The sequence below is a fragment of the Mustela nivalis genome, assembly GCF_964662115.1.
Source record: "Mustela nivalis genome assembly, chromosome: 13".
Lineage (NCBI taxonomy): Eukaryota > Metazoa > Chordata > Mammalia > Carnivora > Mustelidae > Mustela > Mustela nivalis.
The window spans coordinates 92,660,503-92,682,149 of NC_139032.1; the positions used below are offsets into that span (position 1 = coordinate 92,660,503).

At 67.2% G+C, this 21,647-nt stretch overlaps 5 protein-coding genes across 5 annotated transcripts; 4 read left to right on the top strand and 1 right to left on the bottom strand.

Moving 5' to 3' along the window:
• Positions 1-30: 30 nt before the first annotated feature.
• On the top strand, positions 31-2,192 carry LOC309846844 (ring finger protein-like). Its single transcript, XM_082696474.1, has 2 exons — positions 31-189; positions 224-2,192. Exon 2 carries the CDS (start codon positions 1,071-1,073, stop codon positions 1,437-1,439), a length of 369 nt encoding a protein of 122 aa, XP_082552600.1. The 5' UTR covers positions 31-189; positions 224-1,070; the 3' UTR covers positions 1,440-2,192.
• Positions 2,193-2,708: 516 nt separating this feature from the next.
• RNF208 (ring finger protein 208) lies at positions 2,709-4,689 on the bottom strand. Its single transcript, XM_082696466.1, has 2 exons — positions 4,411-4,689; positions 2,709-4,203 (listed from the first exon to the last, which is right to left on the bottom strand). Exon 2 carries the CDS (start codon positions 3,672-3,674, stop codon positions 2,877-2,879), a length of 798 nt encoding a protein of 265 aa, XP_082552592.1. The 5' UTR covers positions 3,675-4,203; positions 4,411-4,689; the 3' UTR covers positions 2,709-2,876.
• A 3,377-nt stretch (positions 4,690-8,066) lies between these two features.
• Positions 8,067-8,745, top strand: CYSRT1 (cysteine rich tail 1; the record flags this gene model as incomplete). Its single annotated transcript, XM_082696471.1, has 1 exon — positions 8,067-8,745. The coding sequence occupies one exon, from the start codon at positions 8,067-8,069 to the stop codon at positions 8,490-8,492; it is 426 nt and encodes a 141-aa protein (XP_082552597.1). The 3' UTR covers positions 8,493-8,745.
• Positions 8,746-8,855: 110 nt separating this feature from the next.
• Positions 8,856-12,173, top strand: RNF224 (ring finger protein 224). The gene is made up of 2 exons (XM_082696468.1): positions 8,856-10,568; positions 10,710-12,173. The coding sequence occupies exons 1-2, from the start codon at positions 10,468-10,470 to the stop codon at positions 11,161-11,163; spliced, it is 555 nt and encodes a 184-aa protein (XP_082552594.1). The 5' UTR covers positions 8,856-10,467; the 3' UTR covers positions 11,164-12,173.
• A 1,511-nt stretch (positions 12,174-13,684) lies between these two features.
• SLC34A3 (solute carrier family 34 member 3) lies at positions 13,685-18,600 on the top strand. The gene is made up of 12 exons (XM_082696477.1): positions 13,685-13,784; positions 14,068-14,157; positions 14,580-14,708; positions 14,785-14,928; positions 15,008-15,119; positions 15,197-15,392; positions 15,554-15,643; positions 15,726-15,813; positions 15,990-16,157; positions 16,241-16,357; positions 16,599-16,723; positions 18,047-18,600. The coding sequence occupies exons 1-12, from the start codon at positions 13,700-13,702 to the stop codon at positions 18,509-18,511; spliced, it is 1,809 nt and encodes a 602-aa protein (XP_082552603.1). The 5' UTR covers positions 13,685-13,699; the 3' UTR covers positions 18,512-18,600.
• The last annotated feature ends 3,047 nt before the right edge of the window (positions 18,601-21,647 follow it).

Genomic DNA, 21,647 nt, shown 5'->3' on the forward strand with positions numbered 1-21,647 from the left:
TCTGCCATCTTTGCTACAGTACTTAGGGTCTGATTCTGCTGTGATGTGTGCTGGCTTTTGCCCACTTTGTACAGCTCTGCCCAGTTTCTGTCAAGCCCAGGGCAGCCTTAGGCAGCCCTGGAAGGAAGGATGGGTACTGCCCTTTCCCTGCCTGCCCCGGGCGTAGCAGTCCTGGCTGGGGGAGGGAAGGTGGGGGCGGGGCAGCCATGCTGGGGGAGGGAAGGTGGGGGCGGGGCAGCCATGGTCCCCACCCCTGGGAGGGGCCCTCAGGATCCCCAGGGGAATTCCTGTAGGAGGAGTCAGGCTGGCTGGTCTACTTACAGAGCTGCTGCCTGGAGTCTGTGTGTCTGTCCGTCAGCTGTGAACACAGGGGTGGGCGGTGGCCACGTCTGGGCCGGGGCAGATCCGGAGAAGACAGCACCCGTGGGCCCAAGAGCTGTCCGGAGCCCGGGACAAGTGCTGGGGCCCAAGTGCCGGTGACTTTCCAGGGTGGGCAAGGAGCCCAGCGCTGGGACTAGGCTACAGCTGCTTTGAGGTCAGTGCCAGACCCTGCCCGTGTCCAGAGGGCCACGCTGACCTTCACAGCCCCAACCACCCTGGCTGCCACCCTGGGGACCGCACCCACCCATCTGGACTCCTGCCCCAGGGCCCCCACTCATGGCCCCTGTGACCTCAGCTCTGGACTCCGTGGTCTGCCTTCAGCCTCTCTCAGCCCTGAATGCCTAGCACCCCCACGCCAAGTGTTGGCAGACGAAGAGTTGGACGGCAGGGTTCTTAGGAACCCCCAGGGTCCTGGGGCTCTAGACAGTGAGCCCCTGCTGGGGGCCAGAGCCACAGCCTGCCCCTGGGCCGGACAGGCAGAGGAGGAGGACGCGGGGGGGCAGGCGGGAGGGCTGGGGGAGGAGGAGTGCCCCATCTGCACAGAGCCCTATGGGCCCGGTGAGCACCGCCTGGCCCTGCTGAACTGTGGCCACGGCCTGTGCGTGGGCTGCCTGCACCAGTTGCTGGGCACAGCCCCCAGCGCCAGCCTGGGCCAGGTATGCTGCCCCCTGTGTCGCCAGAAGACGCCCATGCTTGAGTGGGAGATCTGCCGGCTGCAGGAGGAGCTGTTGCAGGCAGATGGGCCCCAGGGCCCCCTGCCCCCTACGCCCCCCGCTCCTCCCCCGCCCCGGGGCCCTGGGCCCTGGGCCTCCCTAGAGCACCGCTACCAGCTGCGCTTCCTGGCAGGGCCTGTGGGCGGCCAGGGCTGCCTGCCCTTCCTACCGTGCCCGCCCTGCCTGGGTGCACGGCTCTGGGCCTTGCGGGAACGAGGGCCTTGCCGCCGCCGCCTCGCTTTGTCGGGCCTGCTGGCCCTGGAGCTGCTGGGTCTGTTGCTGGTCTTCACGCCACTCATGCTGCTGGGGCTGCTCTTCATGCTGCTAGACCGCTCCGGCCGCTGAGCGGGGCCTCCCACGCCCGCGACCGGCACCTCTGGGGCCCCAGACAGTCCTGGCCGCCACCAGACCAGGAGACCCAGGCTGGCCCTGAGGCCTGATGACCGAACGGAACAGCCGGAGACTGGCTTCCATCCAGACCCAGGTCTGGGGCCAGGCCACCCAGGAGCCAGAGACTTCTGACCACCTGCCGCCTGCCACGGACTACCGGTGCTCACGGGCGGTGCAGGAGGAGGCCTGTGGCCAGGCCCCAGACCGACTGCACACTGTCCTCACCACTTCTCCCTGCCCCACCGGCCCATCTGCAAGAGGGACGCGGCGGACACGAAAGTGAACCCAGAAGGCTGGTTAGTGAGCGGACTCCTTGGCAAGGGTGGGGTCCTGGAGGGGCTGCGGGCCCCCACCTTGCGTTCCAGATAAGAGCCAGTGTGTATGCCCTGAAGGGCAGGGCAACAGAGGGGAGGGGTGCCCGCCATGCCAGCTCAGGCTACAGACAGCTTCCTGACTCACTGGGTCAGGACCCAAGGGGCTGGCGGGAGCCGCTGGGCGTCGGGCACCCGTCCCTGAACAACTAGGCCTTCGGACTGGCTGGCACTGACCCGAGACCCCTGAGTGCCCCGTAACCTTCTGTCATTGAGCTTGGGCCTTTATCTAAAGGACAGACACAATCAGCATGACCGCCCAGGGTCACGGGTGACACGCTGAGTGCTCTGCCCAGCACGAGAAACGGCTCTCAATACACAGCACCTGCTACCGAAACCTGGCCACCGTGTTCTTTCCGCCTCTGTCCCTTCTGCGGCCCCCGCAGGTCTCCCCAGCCCTTCCGCCTTCCCTCCCACCACAAAGCTTCCTTCCCAGGGTCAGGCCGTGGAGTCAGGATCGAAGGCCCCTGGGTGGTCCTACCCCACCGCCGTCTCGGCCACCTCAGACAGTCTCCCAGGCCATTCCCACACAACGCAGAGGGTCTGGTGCATACCAGGAGCCTGACGGACTGAGGTGTCCGCCATCCAGCTGCCCCCACATCCAGGGCCCGAGCAGAGGACACAGCCACCCTGTGCCCACGCGCAGGAGGCAGGCTGGCCCTGCACAGACATGTGGGACACTCGCACGGGCGCGCGCACACGCACACACATGACCTGGCCCAGCCCGGCCCCAGCATCAGAGCAGGCTGACCCCAAGTGGCTCCGGGCCTCCCTCTGGCGGCTCCAGGCGGGACCCCGCAGGGGCCGTAGCCCTGGGCCCTGGCCGCAAGAGCAGGCTTCAGGGAACGAGGTACAAACTTTGGCAAAGAGTTTTAATGGCAGAGTTGGCTGCAGCGACAGTGCCACACAGGGAGGGCCAGAAGCTGTGGTGGGCGAGGGGTCAACAGGCGATAGGGCGGGGCCGGATCCCTGGAGAAGCGGCGAGCACGGGCTGGCAGGCCAGGGCGCGGGGGGGCTCCGGCTACATGATGGAGCAGGCGGACAGGGGGTTCCGCACGTGGCAGGTGCACGCGGCCCCACAGTACTGCCGGAAGGTCTGGTAGCAGCTGCCCTCCGGCTCACCCCCCCACTGGCCCCCCGACGGGGCGGTCAGAGCCTCGGGTGGCAGGCGGCTCAGGATGGACGTGTTGACAGCGAGTGCAGCCAGGCCGTAGTCCGTGAAGAGCACAGTCTCGCGGCGGCAGGTGGGGCAGGAGATGAACTTGTACTTCGGGCAGGACTCATAGAGGATCTGCAGACACTGCTCGCACACAGAGTGCAGGCAGGACAGCACTCGGGGCCGCCGCTGGGTGACGTTGTACGTGTGCCCGCAGGTGGGGCACTCCAGGGGCTCCCCCGAAGCTGGCGCCGCCGTGGCAGGGGGCCCCGAGGAGGCGGGCCCAGGCCGGATCACATACTGATTCACGATGACCTCGTCCGCGGGCGCCACGCGGGGGAAGCCCAACTCCACACTGCCCTTGCGGGGCCGTCGTGGCAAGGGAGGGGTGTGGGGTGCCCCATCCAAGGCAGGCACGTCCCCCCCACAGGCCTGGTTGACGATGATCTCTGTGTCTGAGGGCCAGGCCCGTTTGGGGGCCAGAGCTGGGGTGGGCCGCGGTGCAGGTGGGAAGCAAGGGGCGGCCGCCTGCAGCTCGGGGAACTTCTCGGGGTGAACAATCTTCATGGCCTCCATCTTGAGGATGACATGGGGACCCTTCAGGCAGGACATGAGGAGGCCTGGCCAGCCACTGCCCACCTCGGGCCCAGGGTCAACCGGCATCCGGCTGTCTCCAGTCAGACTGGGTGTTCGGGTGGGTGGGGGTGTTGGGTGAGGCCGGGGGGGAGGAGAGGGAGCAGCATCCTGGTCCCGCCAGGCCTGATAGGGACCCCGGCCGCCCCGAGGGCTCCTGGGGGCGGCCGGTGAGAGCTGGGGGGGCAGGGCCCCCCCCAGTGGCCACAGTGGCTTCTCGGGTCCAGTCCTAGGAGGAGGAGGAAGGGGTGGGGGAGGAGGAGGGAGGCGGGGGCAGGGGGGTATGGGAGGCTGCGCTGGGCTGCGGGTCTGGCCCAGGGGCTCACCCAGGGTCTCTGGCTGCTGAGGTTGGCGAGGGGGCGTGGGGGGAGCTCCCCCTGCAGCCGAGGTCAGCAGTCCCTGAGCAGGGACATCCGGGCAGGCAGGGGCTAGGTGGGCCCCACGCCTCCAGGACAGGGCGCCCAGGGAAGGCAGCTAGCCGGAGCCCTGGCTGCGGGAGGCCCCAGGCCACAGGCTCGGCGGCGGCGGGAGCAGAGGAGAAGCCTGGCCCAGGCCCGAGCTGCAGGTGAAAGACAGCGTGAGGGCAGCGCCCGGGCCCACCCTCACCCTGCACAAAAGACAGGGCTCCCGACCTCTGACCCTGACCCTCGCTGGACTCCGGACCCAGCCCCCTCCCAGCCCCCGCCCCCAAGGCCCACCCCTTCCCCGGTGGGAAAGGCAGGCGAGTCGCGCGACCCCGCGGCCGTCCCGCCCCGCCCGAGCTCACCTGCCCCAGCCTGGCGTCCCCGGGCCGCGCGCCGCCGCCGCAGAGGTTGGCTCAAAGGCAGGCCCGGATGCGACGCCCGCTCCTCGGCCCGGCGGCTCCAGCGGCTCCGGCGGCGACCTCGGGCGATGGCGCGGCACGGCGGCTCCCAGGGGCGCGGGGCGCGGGGCTCCGGGCAGCGCGGCGCGGCGGCAGGTGCGTGCGGAGCGTGGCGCGCTCTGCGGCGGAGGCGCGGGGACCGCAGTGCGCGCGGCGCCCGCCCGCGCCCGCAGCGCCACCCCCCGTCTGGGGACCCGCGCGGGGTCCGCGGGGCGGGGCCAGTCGCTCAGCCGCCCCTCCATCGCCGCGGGCCTGGCGCCGGCTCCGAGGTTGCCCGCCCCAGCGAGCCGCCTGTGGATCAGGACCCCCGCGTCGCCCTTCTCGGCCCGAGTCCTGTCTGGCCGACCCTGGGTCCTAGTCAAGTATGCCCTCCTCCCGTTCTAGAAGGGAAACCCTGTTTTTCAAAGCCTGGGGCCTCACCATGCCGGAGAGAGGTAGGCAAGAGGAGTGGAGAGGGGTCTCAGGAAAGCTGGTTCCCAGGGCCCCACCCGGAGACAGCCATGTGTCATCCCCTTGCAGCCCCCCGAGTCAGGGTCTGCTTGTCCTTCCACTCTGTCCCCAGTGCTCATGCCCCTGGCTCACAAGTGCACCCAGGTTGTGCTCAACGGGGACAGGGACAGCGTGACCGTGAACGAGGGTGAGCAAGATATCCGAGGAGTGGGTGGAGAGGCTGGACGGTAGTTGAGGGCGGGCTCCGAGGACCGGAATGCTGGACAGGCAGGTGGGGTGAGGGGTATGCAGAAGGTCAGAAGGACAACTGGACAGGCCAGTGGGGCAGCCCGCTAGGGACACGCACCCAAGGTGGGGTGGCCCTTTCCGGCATCCCATCCAGTCAGCACGTGCCCCGCTGTCACATACTTGTGCTATCCGGACCCCACCCAGCACAGAGGCCCCTTTTCCTTTCCGCTTCCTCCTCAAGCCAGGCTCCCTGACTCCCTGGGGTGTAGCCTCTGCGGGAGCCCTCAGGTGAGAGACAAAGCAGAGAACATGGTGACAACTACCAGCAGGGGACCACAGCTTTTGGGGCGGGGGTCCACAGTGCCACCCCCTGACCTGCTCCAGCTACCACAAGGCCTGCCAGCATTCCCGTGACCAGCACCGGGCCCTGTGCCTGACCCTGGACAGTTATCAGCCCCTCTCCTCTGTACTGGCCCCACTACACCTGGCTGGAGGCCGTGCTCAGGGGTCCTTCAGGGCAGCCGAGCCCACAGAGGCCTCTGCTCCTGGGGAGGAAGCCCACGCGGACAAAGCAGGCTGGAGGAGCGAACCTGGGCCTTAGGGGACTTGGCAGCTCTGTGCGACCTCAGCCTAGTGTCCGCGGATCTCAGTTTCCAAAGCCATTTAGGGAGAGGGGCTGTGGGGTGTGTGCAGGTGGCCGGCAGGGCGGGCAGCGAGGTCTTCCCGGCCCAGGCGTGAAGCTGGGGCAACTGAAAGAGACCCGGCCAGGGCGGTGCGAGGAGGCGAGCCTCGGCCCCCACTTCTCCACTTCCCAGCGACCCTCGGGGCGCGCACCCAAGGAGACACCGGCCACAGAGCCCCACCCCTTGCCCCGAGGCCCCGCCCCTGGACGTGAGGTCCCGCCCCGTGCTGGCCCACCTCCCCGAGCCCACCCAAGTCCGCGCCCCGGGAGCCGGAGACCCGCGGGTCAGAGCTGGGCAGCCCAGGTTGAGTTCTGGGCCGTCCATGGCCAGCAGACGCCGAACCGGGTCTTCAGAGAAACCTTTGAGCGCTGAGGCTTCTGGGGAATAAAGTTCTCACCGGCAGCCCCAGGCCTGTTGCGCGCATGCGCCAGCCTCCGCCTCGCAGCAAGGGGCGGAGTCTTATAGGGGCAGTGGGCGGGGCTTCTTGAGCCTGCGCAATGAGCGTCTGTCCTACACCTGCGGAGTCCCCGGCCGCGGACCGACTTCCCTCCTCTCCCAGAGCCACATCGGTAGAACTCGTGTCCGGACCGGTCTGACTGGCCTTACGCAGGCCACCCCGGTCACCCTGGCCTCTGAGCCACGTCTGATTTGATCCCGCCCTTCCTTGGGGTTCCCTTGCGCACCAGGACTGGAGGCGCGGGTCCTGGCCCCACCCTGCTGCCCACATCGCTCTGGGGGAAGGTCACCAGTGCCAGGCCCAGACCCAAGCGCTCACATCCGCTGTCACCCCAACACACGGCGACCCTGTGTGGCAGGTTGCCTGCCACCTCACAGAGGAAGGTGGGAGGAGGAATGCGTTCCAAGGACGGAGACGCAGGTGGGGCAGGAGCTCCCCATCCCCACGCTCACCCGCAGAGGGAAACTGCAGTTCCAGAAATGAGCCAGAAGGGACGCCCGGGTCGCTCCGGCGGTGAAGAGTGTGCCTTCAGCTCAGGTCCTGGTCTCAGGGTCCTGGGATCAAGCGCACATCAGACTTCCTGTTCAGCGGGGAATCCACTTCTCCCTCTGCCCCTAACCCCTGTTCATCCGTTCTCTCTCTCTTTTTTTTAAAGATTTTATTTATTTATTTGACAGAGAGAGATCACAAGTAGGCAGAGAGGCAGGCAGACAGAGAGAGAGGGAGAACCCGGCTCCCTGCCCAGCAGAGCCCAATGTGGGGCTCAATCCCAGGACCCTGGGATCACGTTCTCTCTCTTAAATACATACATACGTACATACATAAGAAATGAGCCAGAAGTATCACTTGCCAGTGAAGCCCCTGTTGTTGCCAAGTTTAAGAATAGTCGTAGCCAAGGTGTGTAAATCAAACCTTTTTTATAGGTTAAAAAACACAAACCTCCAAGCAGTCTGTGGTCTCAGACACCTTGGTCTCTGTCTGCCAAGAAGAGGCTTGGCTTGAAGTGGGCCTCCGTCCTCTGCCTCAAAGCAGGGGCTTTGAGGTGTGTGAGTGATGGCTGGGGTTCTCCAGACTGCCAGCACGCCTGGGAGCTGAGGCTGATGTCAGGCTAACCTCCAGTCCTCCTTCCTGAGGAGCTGCGGGTCTTTGGAGGGCTGAGGACGTGCCCCAGATGCGTGGAGGCTGAGTCACCCAGCCTGTCAGTGCCCCTTGGAGCCCCGGCGGGGGCCACCACCCACCACAGGAGGAAGGGTGGGTAGCTGCTATGCCGGCTGAGCCGGGGCCTCCTGGGATCCTGGGAACCCCATCTTTGAGCTCCACCCGTGACTCCGCCCCTCCCCAGGAGGGAAAAGGCAGCCAGCTGCCAGTGGCTTACCTCATAGGCACTGGACCTGACCCACAGGACGAGAGGGTAGACTGCTGCCGTCACCACCTCAGGTGGGTCCTGGGCCCAGGGGCTTCCCTGCACTGGGGCTCAGCCGTGGGCACGGCCCAGACGGCCTCTCTCAGCCTCCCCAGCCCATCTGCAGCCCCATTGCGGGGCGGGGTGGGGGGCAGCTGGGCGATGCTGGCCCTCACACTCTGCTCACCCCCACACATGGGCACACTAATACCCAGGCCTGGTGCACTCTGGCATCTCCCCAGCCTGGTTTTTCCGAGGGGTGGGCACTCTCTCGGGCTGCAGCTGTCTCCCTCCCCAGAGCCAATCTTGTCTCCTCTGCCTGCCCCTGCCAGGCTGGGCCATGGACCCACACGAGATGGTCGTCAAGAACCCGTATGCCCAGGTCAGCATCCCCCGCGCTCACCTTCGGCCCGACCTGGGGCAGCAGCTGGAAGCAGCTTCCTCTTCCTGGGGGTCGCAGCCTCTGCCTGCGGGGTCCTGCCCCTCAGAGCCCACCCGGCTCCTGCAGCCCACCGAGGCGGCCCTAGAGAGCAAAGGTGGCAAGGGGGCCAAGGGGACTGGCCAGATCCAGGGACACCAGGCCTGGCCACAGACCAGCAACCCCTGCAGTGGTGGGCAGCGTCCGGCAGGACTGACCTACGCCGGCCGGCCACCCATCGGGCGCGGTGACGACATCGCCCACCACTGCTGCTGCTGCCCCTGCTGCTCCTGCTGCCACTGCCCTCGCTTCTGCCGCTGCCACAGCTGCTGCTGCGTCGTCTCCTAGCCCAGCACCCACGTGGCCGTGGGGCCTGTGGCGGAACCCCCCACCGTGGCTTGGGCGGCCACCGGACCACTGTCATGGGTATTGGCCACTTCCCACCCCAGATGGGAGCAGCTACCTGCCGAGGGGGCCGACCGCCCAGCTCTAGCCCCTTGCTGGAGAGCCTGGGCCCCTGCGGCAAGGGCAGCCGCGGGGACACCCTTGACCACCTCCCTCGAGCCCCACGGCCCAGGCAATAAAGCAGAGTGAGCCTTGCTCTGGTGGCTCTTTACTGCTGCACCTGGGAGAGGGTCCTGCGCTTGCTGCCGGCACTGGCCTCAGCCTCTGTGGGGCGTTCAGCGATGGGGAAGCCCCCCTGAGCCGTAGGTCTTGGGTCTGTCCAGAGACTGGACTGGAGGGACAGGAGCCAGGCCTGGGTTCAAGCTGTCTTGCGTTCCTCGGGGCTGAGGCCAGGGCGGGGAGGCAGGTCAGGCGGGGGACCAGGCAGGAGGAGGATGCTACCCGTGGCACTGGGGTGGGGCCCCGAGAGGGGCTTCAGGAGGACGACCACGTTGGCAGGACCATGCGGGTGGGCCTGGCTCTGACAGGTTTCTGGGAGTGGGAGCCCAGGCAGCCAGCGCCAGGGCCTGCCCATCCATGAGTCAGGGCCCTACCTTAGCCCAGGGGTTTTCTGGTTCCTCATGAAACGGCCAGTCCGTAAACACGTGCCATGTGTCCCCAAGCGGGCGGCCCACCCGCTGTCCTACCTCCAGGCCTGCACCTCCGGAGCCAGGGGAGCAGGAAAGGAGCTGCCGGGGGAGGCCCCTCAGGGGACTGATCTCCCATTTGTCTGAGAAGCACGACACGCCGGCCTGGGGGGGCACGGGGGAGACATGCTGCTTGGCGCTGGGTCATCTCACTGCTGAGGTGAGGCTGTGATGCCGGGGCAAGGACTGAGCGGGAAGGCCTGTGCTGGGCACACTGACATGTCCAGGGCCAGGCAGAGACAGCGGAGGAGGAAGCCGAGCTGGCCTTGCAGGATGGACAGGTCCCGGTGCCAGCCCTCCCCTGACCCAGGGTGACTGTCCACAGGGCAAGACCTGCCTCTGGGTGTGGGTGGCCATGTCATTGGTCTGCCTGTGCAGGCTCTCAGGTGGGCCAGGTTTCCGGCCCCTGCCCCGTGGCCGGCCTCCACCAGAGGACGGCCCCACCCAGGCCAGCCGCAGCAACCTGCTGAACCGGTCAGGGAGGCAGCGGACTGCCAGGGCAGGAGGACTGCGGAGCCGCGCCTCGGATTCTTGGCTCCCTTGCAGCTGAGCAGTGAGGGTCCCGAACCCATCCTGCCCAATCTCGACACACCCCTTTCTGCTATGCCCGCCGTCAAGGGGACCGTGCTGGCCCAGGAGCCATAGCCGGGCAGATGTCGGCGGGGGGGAGGTGGCCTCTAACGGGAGTGATCAGGGCTAGCCACAGTGTGTGAGTGGGGCTCTCCATACCCATGCCTCGGCACCTCCGTGGACTTCATGGGGCTGACCGTGGCCCTGTAATGGGGGCGCGACAGACCCAGACCCGGCAGGAGAAAGGTGCTGGGACAGATCGGCGTGGACACACACACTGCGATTGTGCTTGGGGAGAACGGGACCCCCCAGGGCTCTGAGCTGCTGAGGGTCCCAGCAGGTTACCTGGAAGGGGTGATGCTTGATCAGGGAGTTAAAGCAGCATCCCCTAGGGCAAGGCCAGCAGGCTTGGGGACCATAAGCATTGGGGTGGCGTGGAGGCGGGACAGGCTGGCCAAGGTGGGGAGAGGGACCAGGGTGAGCTGGGAAGCCGGGTGTGGGGGGGTACCCACGGAGCCACATCCGGGCACCGGGCGGGGGGCACTTATCTCCCACGGGCTGGTGGTGCTGCTGGATCCAGTTGCGTTGTGGCTGAAAGGGGAGCCCACACCGCCTTCAGCCGCCGCCCGCCTCCCTGCTGACTCGTCTGTGCTCTGCCAGTAATGCGAGCCCCAGGGCGGGAGCTGCAGGGTGCTCTGGGGCCCCTCCCAGTCCCCCCGGACGTCCTCCTGCTGGGCAGAGCTGGCCCACAGAGCGGATGCAGGTAAGAGAGGCCTGGGGCTTAGGCAGGCTGGGGAGAGGGGCGGCCCGGGCTCCTATCCTCCAGAGCCAAGTCCTGGTGTCAGGCGAGCAAGACGGCCTCTGGAGCAGGCCGGCTGGGCTGCAGCTCCCTGACCTCCCCCAGGATGCTGCAGCCAGACAGGCCCCGGGCCTCTGAGGAGGGGACGGCCGCGGGGTCCCGGCGGGGTGACTGCGTCATCTGCTGCTCTGCCTACGACCTCGCGGGCCACCTGCCGCACCGTCTCTACTGCGGCCACACCTTCTGCCAGGCGTGCGTGCGGCGGCTGGACACGCCAGCGGGCGAGCAGCGCTGGATCCCCTGCCCACAGTGCCGCCAGAGCACACCCACACCCCGGGGAGGGGTGGCCCTGCTGGACCTCGACCTGGCCGCCTTCCTGGCCGTGAGGGCTGAGCGGGAGCCATCTCGCAGGGAGCCCCCTGCGGCCCCCAAGGGCAGTGCCGCCATCACTCAGCAGCCGGCCAGGCTCTGTCCCACCCTAGGCCCCCAGCCCCACTTCCCCCAGGCCCGGGGCTGCTGCGGTCTCTGCTGGGACGCCCCTGGCGGTCCCGAGGTCTGAGCGCTGGTGGCTGCCCCTCCTGGCAGGGGAGCTGCTGCCCACAGCCCATCCCAGGAACCTCTACCCGCGGCACAGCCAGCCTGGAGCAGCCTGGGGGCCGAGGATCGGGCAGGCTGCCCTCCACGGACTTCCCCAGGCCGCAGCCGCAGCTTGGAGGCTGTGCCCCCACTACTAGGAGACTCTGCAAAGAGGTGCGGGTGACCTCCTGCTAGTCTTGGCCAGGATTCCGGGGCCTCAAGCGGGGCTGTGTGTAGGGGGAGGTTGCTGCGGTCACCGGCAGGCCCAGCCTGGGCCTGGGCTCAACTCTGAAGATGCCTCCCTGGGTGTCCGGCTGCAGGCCAGAGGGTCGGGGCCTGGCCAAGTCTGTGCCTGGTCGTGCTGGAACCCGTCTCCCCGTCCCAGCGGTGTGAGCCAGACAGAGACAGACCACCTCCTTCACCCTCGGCCGGCGAAGCATCCCCGTGAGGGTCACTCGCTCAGCAAAGCGCAGGGAGCACCAGCAGCACGTGGGCCGCTACTCCAGGAGGCTCTCCTGCAGGCACAAAGTCCCTGCTATGACAGGTGTCCAAGGAGAGGGCCCTGGTGAGGCCAGCTCCAGGCCCAGAGAGGGTGGGGGCCTGCCCAGGGTTGCACAGCCACCCCCCACCACGCACCCTTTTCCTGGTCCTTGGCTCCCTGCTGCCTCACAGTGGCCCCACATGGGCCCTTCCAAACCCTTCCGAGGGGTCAGAGCAGGGCTGGGGGCTACGGACACAGACACCCTCCCAAGTCAGGCTGCATCGTCCCTATCCGCACCCGGAAAGGAGCTGTCCCATGGTCCCTCAGAAGCCTCTGGGAGGGACTGCTGGGTCTGTCCTGGACAGTGGGTGCAGGACAGGGAGAGAGAAGAGAATGTGCTGAGAAGACACTCAGAGACCTCCTCCTCCTCTGGGGCAAAGTCTCCCGGGCACACGGCGATTGGTGGGCAGCAACTGGACCAGGGTGCTGTGGGCCAGCAGGCCCCCTGGGGTGACCAGGCCCAAGGGGGAGGGGCTGAGCCTGAGAGGCCCCCGCAAGCCTCCGGGCAGTGGGGTCATTCTCCTGTGAACAGATGGGCTGAGTCTGTGGGTCCAGGCGGGCTGGGCGGTGGGCTGGGCAGCAGGGTGGCCGGGGGATGGGTCCTGCCCCCTAGCTTGCCAATAGAGGCAACTGCTCTCCAGCAGAACTGCCCACCTCTGGGGCCGAGCCCGAGCCCGCCGGGAGCTCTGCTGCGCCCAGCCCTGCCCTGAACCCGGATCTGAACTGGGTGACTTCAGGGACTGGGGCCCTCCCCACCCACCTGGTGCAAAGGGCTTCCCTCCCACGGTTGGATGGGGTAGGGATGAGCACAGGAAAGCCCGCAGAGCTGGGGATGGAGATGGACTTCCCCAGGGGCCTCCCGGCCAACCAGCCAGAACACCAACATCCTATCCTTCCCCAGGCGGGCAGCGCACAGGGTCGTCACTTCCCATCTGTGTCTGCTCATCAGCCCGTACCCACCCCTGCAACAGCCCTGGGCTGGCGCAGAGCCCAGCCAGAGAGAGGCCCCACTCTAAGAGGGCTGGGCTGGGGGTCTGGACCACCTGCTCCAAGGTGATAGTGGAAGCAAGACAAGGCAGGCACCTGGGGCTCCGACAGGTACCCCTCTGGGGCCTCGAGTCCTGGGTAAACATTAATGAGGCTTGGTACATAGCAGGTCATGTGTGCGCCCAGCAGATCTTTGACCGGCCGTTTCTCCCGCCCTGTCTCTCCTCCCCGCAGGTGCCCCCTCACTACCCTCACAGGTAGGAGCTTCTAGAACCAGGTGGGGGCCTGGGGGCGCCAAGACAAGGGCTGGGTGACCTCCTAGCCCAGGGCTTAGGCCCCTCCCTGAGCCTCCTGAGCTGAGGACGAAAGAGGAGGGAGGGTGACAGAAGGTTGCCCAGGACCTGGTCCCTGGGGCCTGGAAAGGAGTTGGGGCAGAAGACTAGACAGGGGGTCCAGACCCAGAGGGTTGAAAAAAGGAGCCTTGGGGGGCTTGGGAACACCCAAGCCCCTTGCCCTGCCCCCATCCCTGGGGGTGCGGCCCTTATCAAGCCGAGACGTCACCATTTGGTATCAAATGCCAAAGTCTAAGCTGGGACCATCTGCAGTGTCCCTGATGACACTTGATAGCAAGATCGCTGGGTTCCCTGCTCCCAGGCACTTCCGGCACCCGGCACCCTGTGCCCTGGGCCACCCACCAAGTCTTCTTCCAGCCAGGACCAGCGAGGGATCCGGGGAGCCGGGGCCCCCTCGACTCTGCCCCCGAAACTGGACTGGGCTCGCCTGACAACTGCTGGAGGTCACTGCAGCCATCCCCCTGTAGCTGGAGGAAGTGGGAAGTCTCCAAGGCCAGCAGGGGTGCGGAGGGGAGGACAGGTCCCAGGTCAGAGGACCCCAGGAGGACCTGGTGGGACAAGGGGAGGACACATGTCTGACCTGCCTTTCCCCCCACCAGATCCAGGCCTGGGCCTGGGTCTGTCCCTGCCAGAAATCCATGCTGAATTCCCTCACGGGTGGCCAGGCCCCCCCCCCCACTCTGGACACAGTTGGCCTGGTGGACCGGAGTCTAGGAAATGCAGGTACCAGGAGTCCCAGGACGTCAGGCCTCAGCCTGCCTCTCTGACACCCAGGAGCCCGTTCTGTGTGAGTGGGGAGGGGGCTCCGGGAGCTCATCTCCCACCGAGTCCACGGGGCTCCTGACAGTTCTGGTCAGGGCCAGACAAGCTGGAGGCCCGCTTTCCTCTCTGCTTCCTGCTCCTGCTTCTTGCCCCAAACCCTGACACCATAGTCCCCTCCACACCCTCTTGCCCACCCCCGGCCCCTGGGAGTATCCTTGGCCCTGCTTCCCCTTGGCTCCTGCAGGGACCTCCGGTTCTGCCCCAGTCTTGGAAGAGGGGGAGGTGGACCCCTGGGCTCTCCCTCAGCTGAAGGACACTGGCCAGTCCTGGAAAGGTAGGTGCTGGGGAGCTGGCCAAATGGGGCTCTCCCTCCCCAGGGTCTGAGCGTGGAGAGGGTCTTTAGGGAGAGAGAGCAGGACAGAGGTTTGCCTCGACGGGCTGTATAGAAACCCACTGTGCAGGCCATCACCCCAGGGATGCTTCTCCCTCAGCTTGGCTGTCTGTCACATCTGGAGATGAGAGTCACTCCCGCCCAGCCGGCCCCTCCTTCTCCCTCCTAATGACCGTTAGGTTTCTGGGAGGTCCCGGGGCAGTCGGTTTGGCCGTTGTGCAAAGGAACAGACCCTGCCTTGAGGGGCAAGGAGGCAGAACCAGGCTCTGCCCTGGAAGGAGACAGAGGAAGGGGAGAGGGAGGGGCGCCAGGGAGGGCAGGGCTGGGCAGGGGCCGGTTGAGGACAGTTTGTCCTCTGTCCTCAGAGCTCAGCGTGGCCGGAAGGGTGCTCCGCGTGGTCGTTGGCTTCCTCAAGGCTTGTGGGCTCCTGGGCAACCTTTATCTTTTCATCTGCTCCCTGGACATCCTCAGCTCAGCCTTCCAGCTGCTGAGCAGTGAGTGACTGGGGGTCTGGGGGTGGGGCGGGCAGCCAGTCGGGCACAGCCTCAGCGCACCTCTGTGTGGACACAGGCAAAATGGCCGGAGACATCTTTAAGGACAACGTGGTGCTGTCCAACCCCGCGGCAGGACTGGTCATCGGCGTGCTGGTCACGGTGCTGGTCCAGAGCTCGAGCACGTCCTCCTCCATCGTGGTCAGCATGGTGGCCTCCAAACGTGAGTGCCTCCCCCGCCCCCACCTCGGGCCGCTGGCGGGCGGGCAGAGTGCGGGAGGCTGACGCGGCCCCCCCCACAGTGCTCACCGTCCAGGCATGCGTGCCCATCATCATGGGTGTCAACGTGGGCACGTCCATCACCAGCACCCTCGTCTCGATGGCACAGTCGGGGGACCGGGATGAGTTTCGGAGGTGAGTGGAGGGGGGCGGCCAGGGGCTGCCGGCCAGGCCACGGCTGAGGCCACCGACCACTCTGCTCTGCGTGGCAGGGCCTTCGGAGGCTCGGCCGTCCACGGCATCTTCAACTGGCTCACGGTGCTGATCCTGCTGCCGCTGGAGAGCGCCACGGCCCTGCTGGAGAGGCTCAGCGGGCTGGCTCTGGGCGCAGGCGGCCTGCAGCCCGGGGGGCAGGCCCCCGACATCCTCAAGGTGCTAACAAAGCCTCTCACACACCTCATTGTGCAGGTGAGTGTGGCTGCGGCCTCGGGGTCCGGGCTGGGGGACGCGGTGCCCTGGCACCGTCCTGGGTCCTCCCTGGGGGTGCACAGTGGGCTGGGCCGGGGGCGCCTGAGGCCCAAGAGAGCCCTGAAGGTCCAGCATGTGGTCACAGCTCCTCTGTCCCCCAGCTGGACACCGATATGATCACAAGCAGTGCCACAGGCAACGCCACCAACGGCAGCATCATCAAGCGATGGTGCGGTACCAGGGAACTGACGGTGAGCACCTGGGACCCCAAACCCCTCCCTGCTGGTCATTTGGGGCCCCAGGCGCTGAGTCTGCCCTGCATCACCTCTCCAGATTTCAGGGAACAGCAGCGACTGTGGACCCACTGCCTCTGGCCCCTGTCCTGAGAGCAATAGCTCTGTGGTGGTGGAGCAGCTGCCCTGTGAGGCCCCCCACCCTGCCACTGCCCTGCGTGCCCTGCCCCCAGCCCTGTCCCTGCCCCAACACACCCCGCCCCCAGCCCTGTCCCTGCCCCAAGCCTCAGGCCTCCAGCCTCCTCCCTGTCCCTGACTGCCCCTAAAGCTGGCCTAGGCTCACGGACCCCCGCCCTGACCCCAGGCCACCACCTGTTCGTGGGGACTGCGCTCACGGACCTGGCTGTGGGCTTCATCTTGCTGGCCGGCTCCCTGCTCCTGCTCTGCACCTGCCTCGTGCTCATCGTCAAGCTGCTTAACTCTGTGCTGCGCGGCCGCGTGGCCCAGGCTGTGAGGAAGGTCATCAACGCCGGTGCGGCCAGACTGGGGACATGGGGATGTGGGCGGGGTGGGGCAGGGAGGTCGGGCAGACAGTGACACCCCCACACCCCGCAGACTTCCCCTTCCCGTTCGGCTGGCTCAGCGGCTACCTGGCCATCCTCGTGGGCACCGGCCTGACCTTCGTGCTCCAGAGCAGCAGCGTCTTCACAGCAGCCATAGTGCCGCTCATGGGTGAGCTCAGGGGACAGGCCCGGGGCCCAGGGCCCCAGGGGTGAGCGCAGGGGACAGGCCCGGGGCCCAGGGCCCCAGGGGTGAGCGCAGGGGACAGGCCCGGGGCCCAGGGCCCCAGGGGTGAGCGCAGGGGACAGGCCCGGGGCCCAGGGCCCCAGGGGTGAGCGCAGGGGACAGGCCCCGGGCCCAGGGCCCCAGGGGTGAGCGCAGGGGACAGGCCCGGGACTTCTGGCTCCCCCAGGAGTTGGCGTGATCAGCCTGGAGCGGGCGTACCCTCTCTTCCTGGGCTCCAACATCGGCACGACCACCACAGCCCTGCTGGCCGCCCTGGCCAGCCCCGCGGACATGCTGCTCAGTGCCCTCCAGGTACCACCGTCCCTCGCCTCTCCCCAGCCCCCCAGCCCCTTCCACCCCGACCCCAGGCCTGGGGCTTCCCCTCGGGCTCAGTTCCCTCCTGTCCGGCCCTTCGGGCAGCTTGGCCCTGGCCCCGACTCTCCTGGGACCCGCCTCTGGCTGCCTGATCAGACCTGCTGCAGCCTCCTCGAACCCTAGGGACCCCGTGGACATCTCTTGGACCTCCAGCCCCGTTTCCTCCCCTGGGACCAGATCATTCCAAGGATCCTCTGGCCTTGGGCTGCGGTCTGCTCCTCCTTTCTGGCAGCCCCCATCCAAACTCGCTCGAGGAACCCGTCCTCCAGCTCCAGCCCTGGCTGCTGGCTCCGTTCCTTCAAGGCATCCTGGTCCTGGGGGGCCTCAAGGCCCTCGAGTCCACCAACTCTGGGATGAACTCCCCCCACCCCAACAGCCATGTAAACCCAACAGGTCCCTACTGGGACGGCCTGCCATCTTCCTGTGCTGGGGGCCCCATGCTGCCCTTGCCCACGGCCACAGTTCTGCCTCCAGGACGCCTCCCTCTGGTCCCCTAGCTCTGTGCCCCACGCCCAGTCCTCTTAGCCCTGCTAATTCCCTCTCTAAGTTGCTCTTTTGGTGGTCTGCGGCCCTGGCTCGAGTTTCTCTCCTCCACAGCCTCTAGCCAGGTGCCCAGAGAGGGGCAGCTCCTGAAGGTCCAGATCCTGCTGGGCTTCTACCCACAAGTCCTCCCTACCATTCTCCTGCATTTTTGCTTCTGCTCTGTCCACTCAGACCCTTTTGATGCAGGGCCCTGGTCCACCCCCTCCAGGAAGCCCTCTGGACTGCACCTTCCACACTGACTCCTCAAGGCCGGCAGCCCCTGGCAGGAGCTCTGTTCCCTGCACGCGTGGCCCTGCACCTCCTTCCCATAGGAGCCCGGCCAGAGCCCAGGGCTGGGTGGCCAAGCCCACTCATGGATAAGCAGGAGCGGGGGCACTAGGCAGGAGATGCAGGCAAGCTAAGCCGGCCCAGGGGAGGAGCAGACGCCGTCACTAGTGATGTGCTTCCCCCACTAGGAGGCTAGACTTGGCTCCCAAACACTAGGTGTGCTGTGGGGAGTGGGGCGGAACCAGAAGGCATACCCATGTCTGGCGGGACTCTACCCTCCGAGGCGGCCCATCGAGGCCAACAAGCGGACCTCCAACAGGCTTCAGACTCAGCACCCTCTGGCTGGGGCGGGGGGTGGGAAGGAGTAACAGGGGTCTTGGGTAGCCTCCAGAGGACCTGCGTGCCATGGGTCCCAGGCTCCTGAGCCCCGCCTGCGCTCTGGACCTCCAGGTGGCCCTCATCCACTTCTTCTTCAACCTGGCTGGCATCCTGCTGTGGTACGTGGTGCCCGTCCTGCGGCTGCCCATCCCGTTGGCCAAGCGCTTTGGGGACCTGACGGCCACCTACCGCTGGGTGGCCGTTGCCTACTTGCTCCTCAGCTTCCTGCTGCTTCCCCTGGCCGCCTTTGGGCTCTCCCTGGCAGGGAGCACGGTGCTGGCTGCTGTGGGGGGACCCCTGGTGGGGCTGGTGCTCCTCATCGTCCTGATCAACGTCCTGCAGCGGCACCGGCCTGCCTGGCTGCCCCGCCGCCTGCGCTCCTGGGCCTGGCTCCCACGCTGGCTCCGCTCCCTGGAGCCCTGGGACCGCCTGGTCAGCCGCTGCTGCCCCTGCAGGGTGTGCGGTCCACCCCCCGCCGCTGCCAAGGAGGCCCACTGCTACGAGAACCCCGAGGTCCTGGCCTCCCAGCAGTTGTGAAGGGAGGGTGCCCTGGGGGTTCCCGGTAGCAGGCGACTTCGGAGTCACCTGGCTTGCCTTCCTTGCAAATAAACAAGGCTTTGACCAGGTGCGAGTGGTCTTCCCTCTCCTGCCTGCAGAGGGCCCCTGACCAGCCTCTGAAGCGAACCAGAGGTGGACAAGTGCCTGCTGTTCCCCCCACACCCCCCGCCCCCCGGGAACACTTGGGGCCCGCCGCAAGCCCCGGTGGTGTGGGCACACAGCTAAGCCTGGAGTCCCAGGCTGTCACTCTGTTTTCTCTCCTGAGCCTCTGGGGACAGAAGGTGCCAAGCGGCAGCCAGTCCGGTGCGTGAAGATATCCCTCAGGAAGAATCTGTGGTCGGACGCGGCCGGGATCCTTCCGCCCAGCCGCAGGGGACGCACCTTCGGAGCCACGTGGTGCTGGAAGTCCCTCTGGGGGCCAGCCTCACGGGTCCCACAGCTGCCCCAGGGGTGAGGGGGATGAGTGAAGACCAGGAGGCCCCAGGCTCCCCCACCGAACTGCCCTCCCGCCATGGGCAGGGCACAGGGCGAGTCCGGGGAGATGGCGCTGGAGGGCCGCCACGGGCCCAGCAGAGCGGGTTCTCAGTGCCCCCCACCCGCAGCAGGATCCACCAGGAACTGGGTCCTGCGCAGCCCTGGAGCTGCCCCCCCCCAGGTCCCAGGCCACCATGCCCTCCAAACCCTTCGGCCGTGAGGCAGGAGGAGGTCAGGTGAGGGACGGCGAGCCCGAGTGCGGTCTCCCCACCTGAGGTGATGTCCCCCACGGCGACTCCTACCTATTCCCTGCCCCTCCCTGTACTGGTAAGGCTTATCTGCTGGCCGGTGAGGAAGCTCCCGGAAGTGGTCTGGGTGTACCCCCATCCCAGCACAGGCCTTCCCACAACACGCCTCCCCCAGAATAACACAAGGAGAGACGCTTCTCCAGTAGGATTAAGTCTATGGCCCAGAACCCCAGAACGCCCGCAGTGAGGAGCACACCCCCACAGACCAGAGGTGGAGGGGACCCTGAGCCCGGGTTCAGCTGGCCCCAGTTCTTAGTATGCTGCTGTGGGCAGTCACCTTCTCCTCGTCCAGAGAACGCTGCCCTGATGGAGGGGCACCTCCTCCCCAGCCCTCCAGGTTTGCCCACCCAGACCCAGTGTGGGGGGAGGAGGCCTAGGGAGCCCTAAGGCCAATGCTTGTCCACGGTCCTGTCCTCAGTCCCCTCAGACCCCCTATGTCCCCCAGGCCCTCTCAGTCCACTCACTTTCCATGTCCCCTGTCCTCTCCCAGCAATTTTCCAGGGCTCCTAAGTGTGGGGTTCCCTGCCCGACTACCAAGGGAGTCAGCTACCTGTTTGGGGCTCATAGGAGCAAGACCCAGGGGCAGGCTCATACACTCCAGCTTGCAAGCTCCCCCCGCCCCCACCCCGCAAACCGACTTCTAGGACCTCAGGACATTCCCCGGGGCGGAGTAGGGGCACACATCAGCCTCCTAGTCCCACGGATGGAAGTTCCCTGAAGTGGGGCTGGGCCTGGCTAGTTCCTTGGGGAGACCGGTGGGGAGCTTTCCCTCCCTACAGTGGGGACACAGAGGGAGGGGAAGAAAGTACCCCATGCACCCCTCCTTCCGGGGCGGGTGAGGCCGGCCACAAAGGCTGACTGCCGGTCCTTTGAGGCCGAGAATGACTGTCTGCCGGCTGCCCCTGCCTGGCGGTAAGGCACCCTCCCGCTGGGACCATGGCCACCAGTAAACAGAGCCTGCATTTGTGGAAGCCACAACAGCTGCAGGCTGGGGCGGGAGGGCCAGGTGCCCAGCACTCCCACGGCTCCACCTTGGGCTTCTCTGCATGTCTGGCCCTTTCTGCCCTGCATCCCTCCTGGTCACAGACCCTCACTGGGCCCAGGTCACTGGGGCTGGCCCTCCTGCCCTATGCAGTTCCAGCTCCCACACTGTGGCAGGAGCACCCCGGCTCAGGGTGGGGGTCTGCAGGGCCTTCCCACACCAGCCCTGTGCATCCACAGCCACTGTGCTCCTTGGGCTCATGCCTGAGGGCCCCAGGGAGACTTCTTAGTTCTTGTTCTCACGGTCCAGGTCCCTGAGGCCATGGGAGGGTCAAGGTGGACAACCTAGTGTCTCAGAGCTCTTGGGCTCACACCTGGGCAGAAAGTAGGGACCTGCGGCCACACAGCCTGGGGTAGTGGGTGAACAGAGAAGCCTTCCACGAAACCTCATTGACGCACTGGGGAAACATGGAGCTTCTCCTGCTCACCCCACTGATCTGTGATTTACGACCGCCGCAGAGCGCCCGCTCAGCCACTTTGCGGGCGCGGGGAGGAAACCATCCTAGGATGCTTGTGCACCTGCGCCGGGGAAGACCCTACCTTCCCGCACAGGTGTGGGCGGGAGGGGGCCGGCCCCCTAAGGCCCTGCTGGCCGGCGGGCACCGGCCGGTGCTGACTCACCGCGGGGGCCAGCACTGCAGTCCCGGAGCCGCGCGGCAGACCCCTCTCCCAGGGACGCACGCCCGGTGCACCGACTCCGTCCCGACCCTGCGCTGGGCCGGTAACGCGCCTTCAGACCGCGCTGCGCGCTCCCGCCGCAGCACGGAGGGGAGGGCAGGACCCGAAGAGGGCACCCAGGCACTGCCCCCACCACCCCCGGGGCAAGAAGCTGAGAAAACTGGACTCTGCTGAGATCGCAGTGGCCGCAGCAAGGGACGTCGCTCCCGGCAGACGCAAAGGCGTGTCAGAAACGCACGGGGCAGGCTCGGAAGCGGCGGACTGGACGTGCGGCCGCAGGCCGCGGAGCCGCGTCCCCTCCCAGGCCCCGCTCGCATCAGCGACAAGGGCATTTGTCGGCGCAGGGCGGCCGCGGGGCAGGCACAGGGGCCGGAGGCCGGGGGGCGCGTCCCCACGCGGCTCGGGGCGCTCCCGGGGCCGGGGCACCAGGCGACCGGCGGGCGGCCAGCGCCGTCGCCACAACAAGTGCGCGGCTGCCGGGAGGCCCCCGCCCCTCCCCGCCCTCCCGGGGCCCCGGGGGCAGCGGCCCCACGTGCTCCCTCACCTGACCGCCCCCGCGGCTGGCGGGCGTGCGGACCGAGGGGGCAGCAGGGCACCCCCCCGCCCGCCCCCTC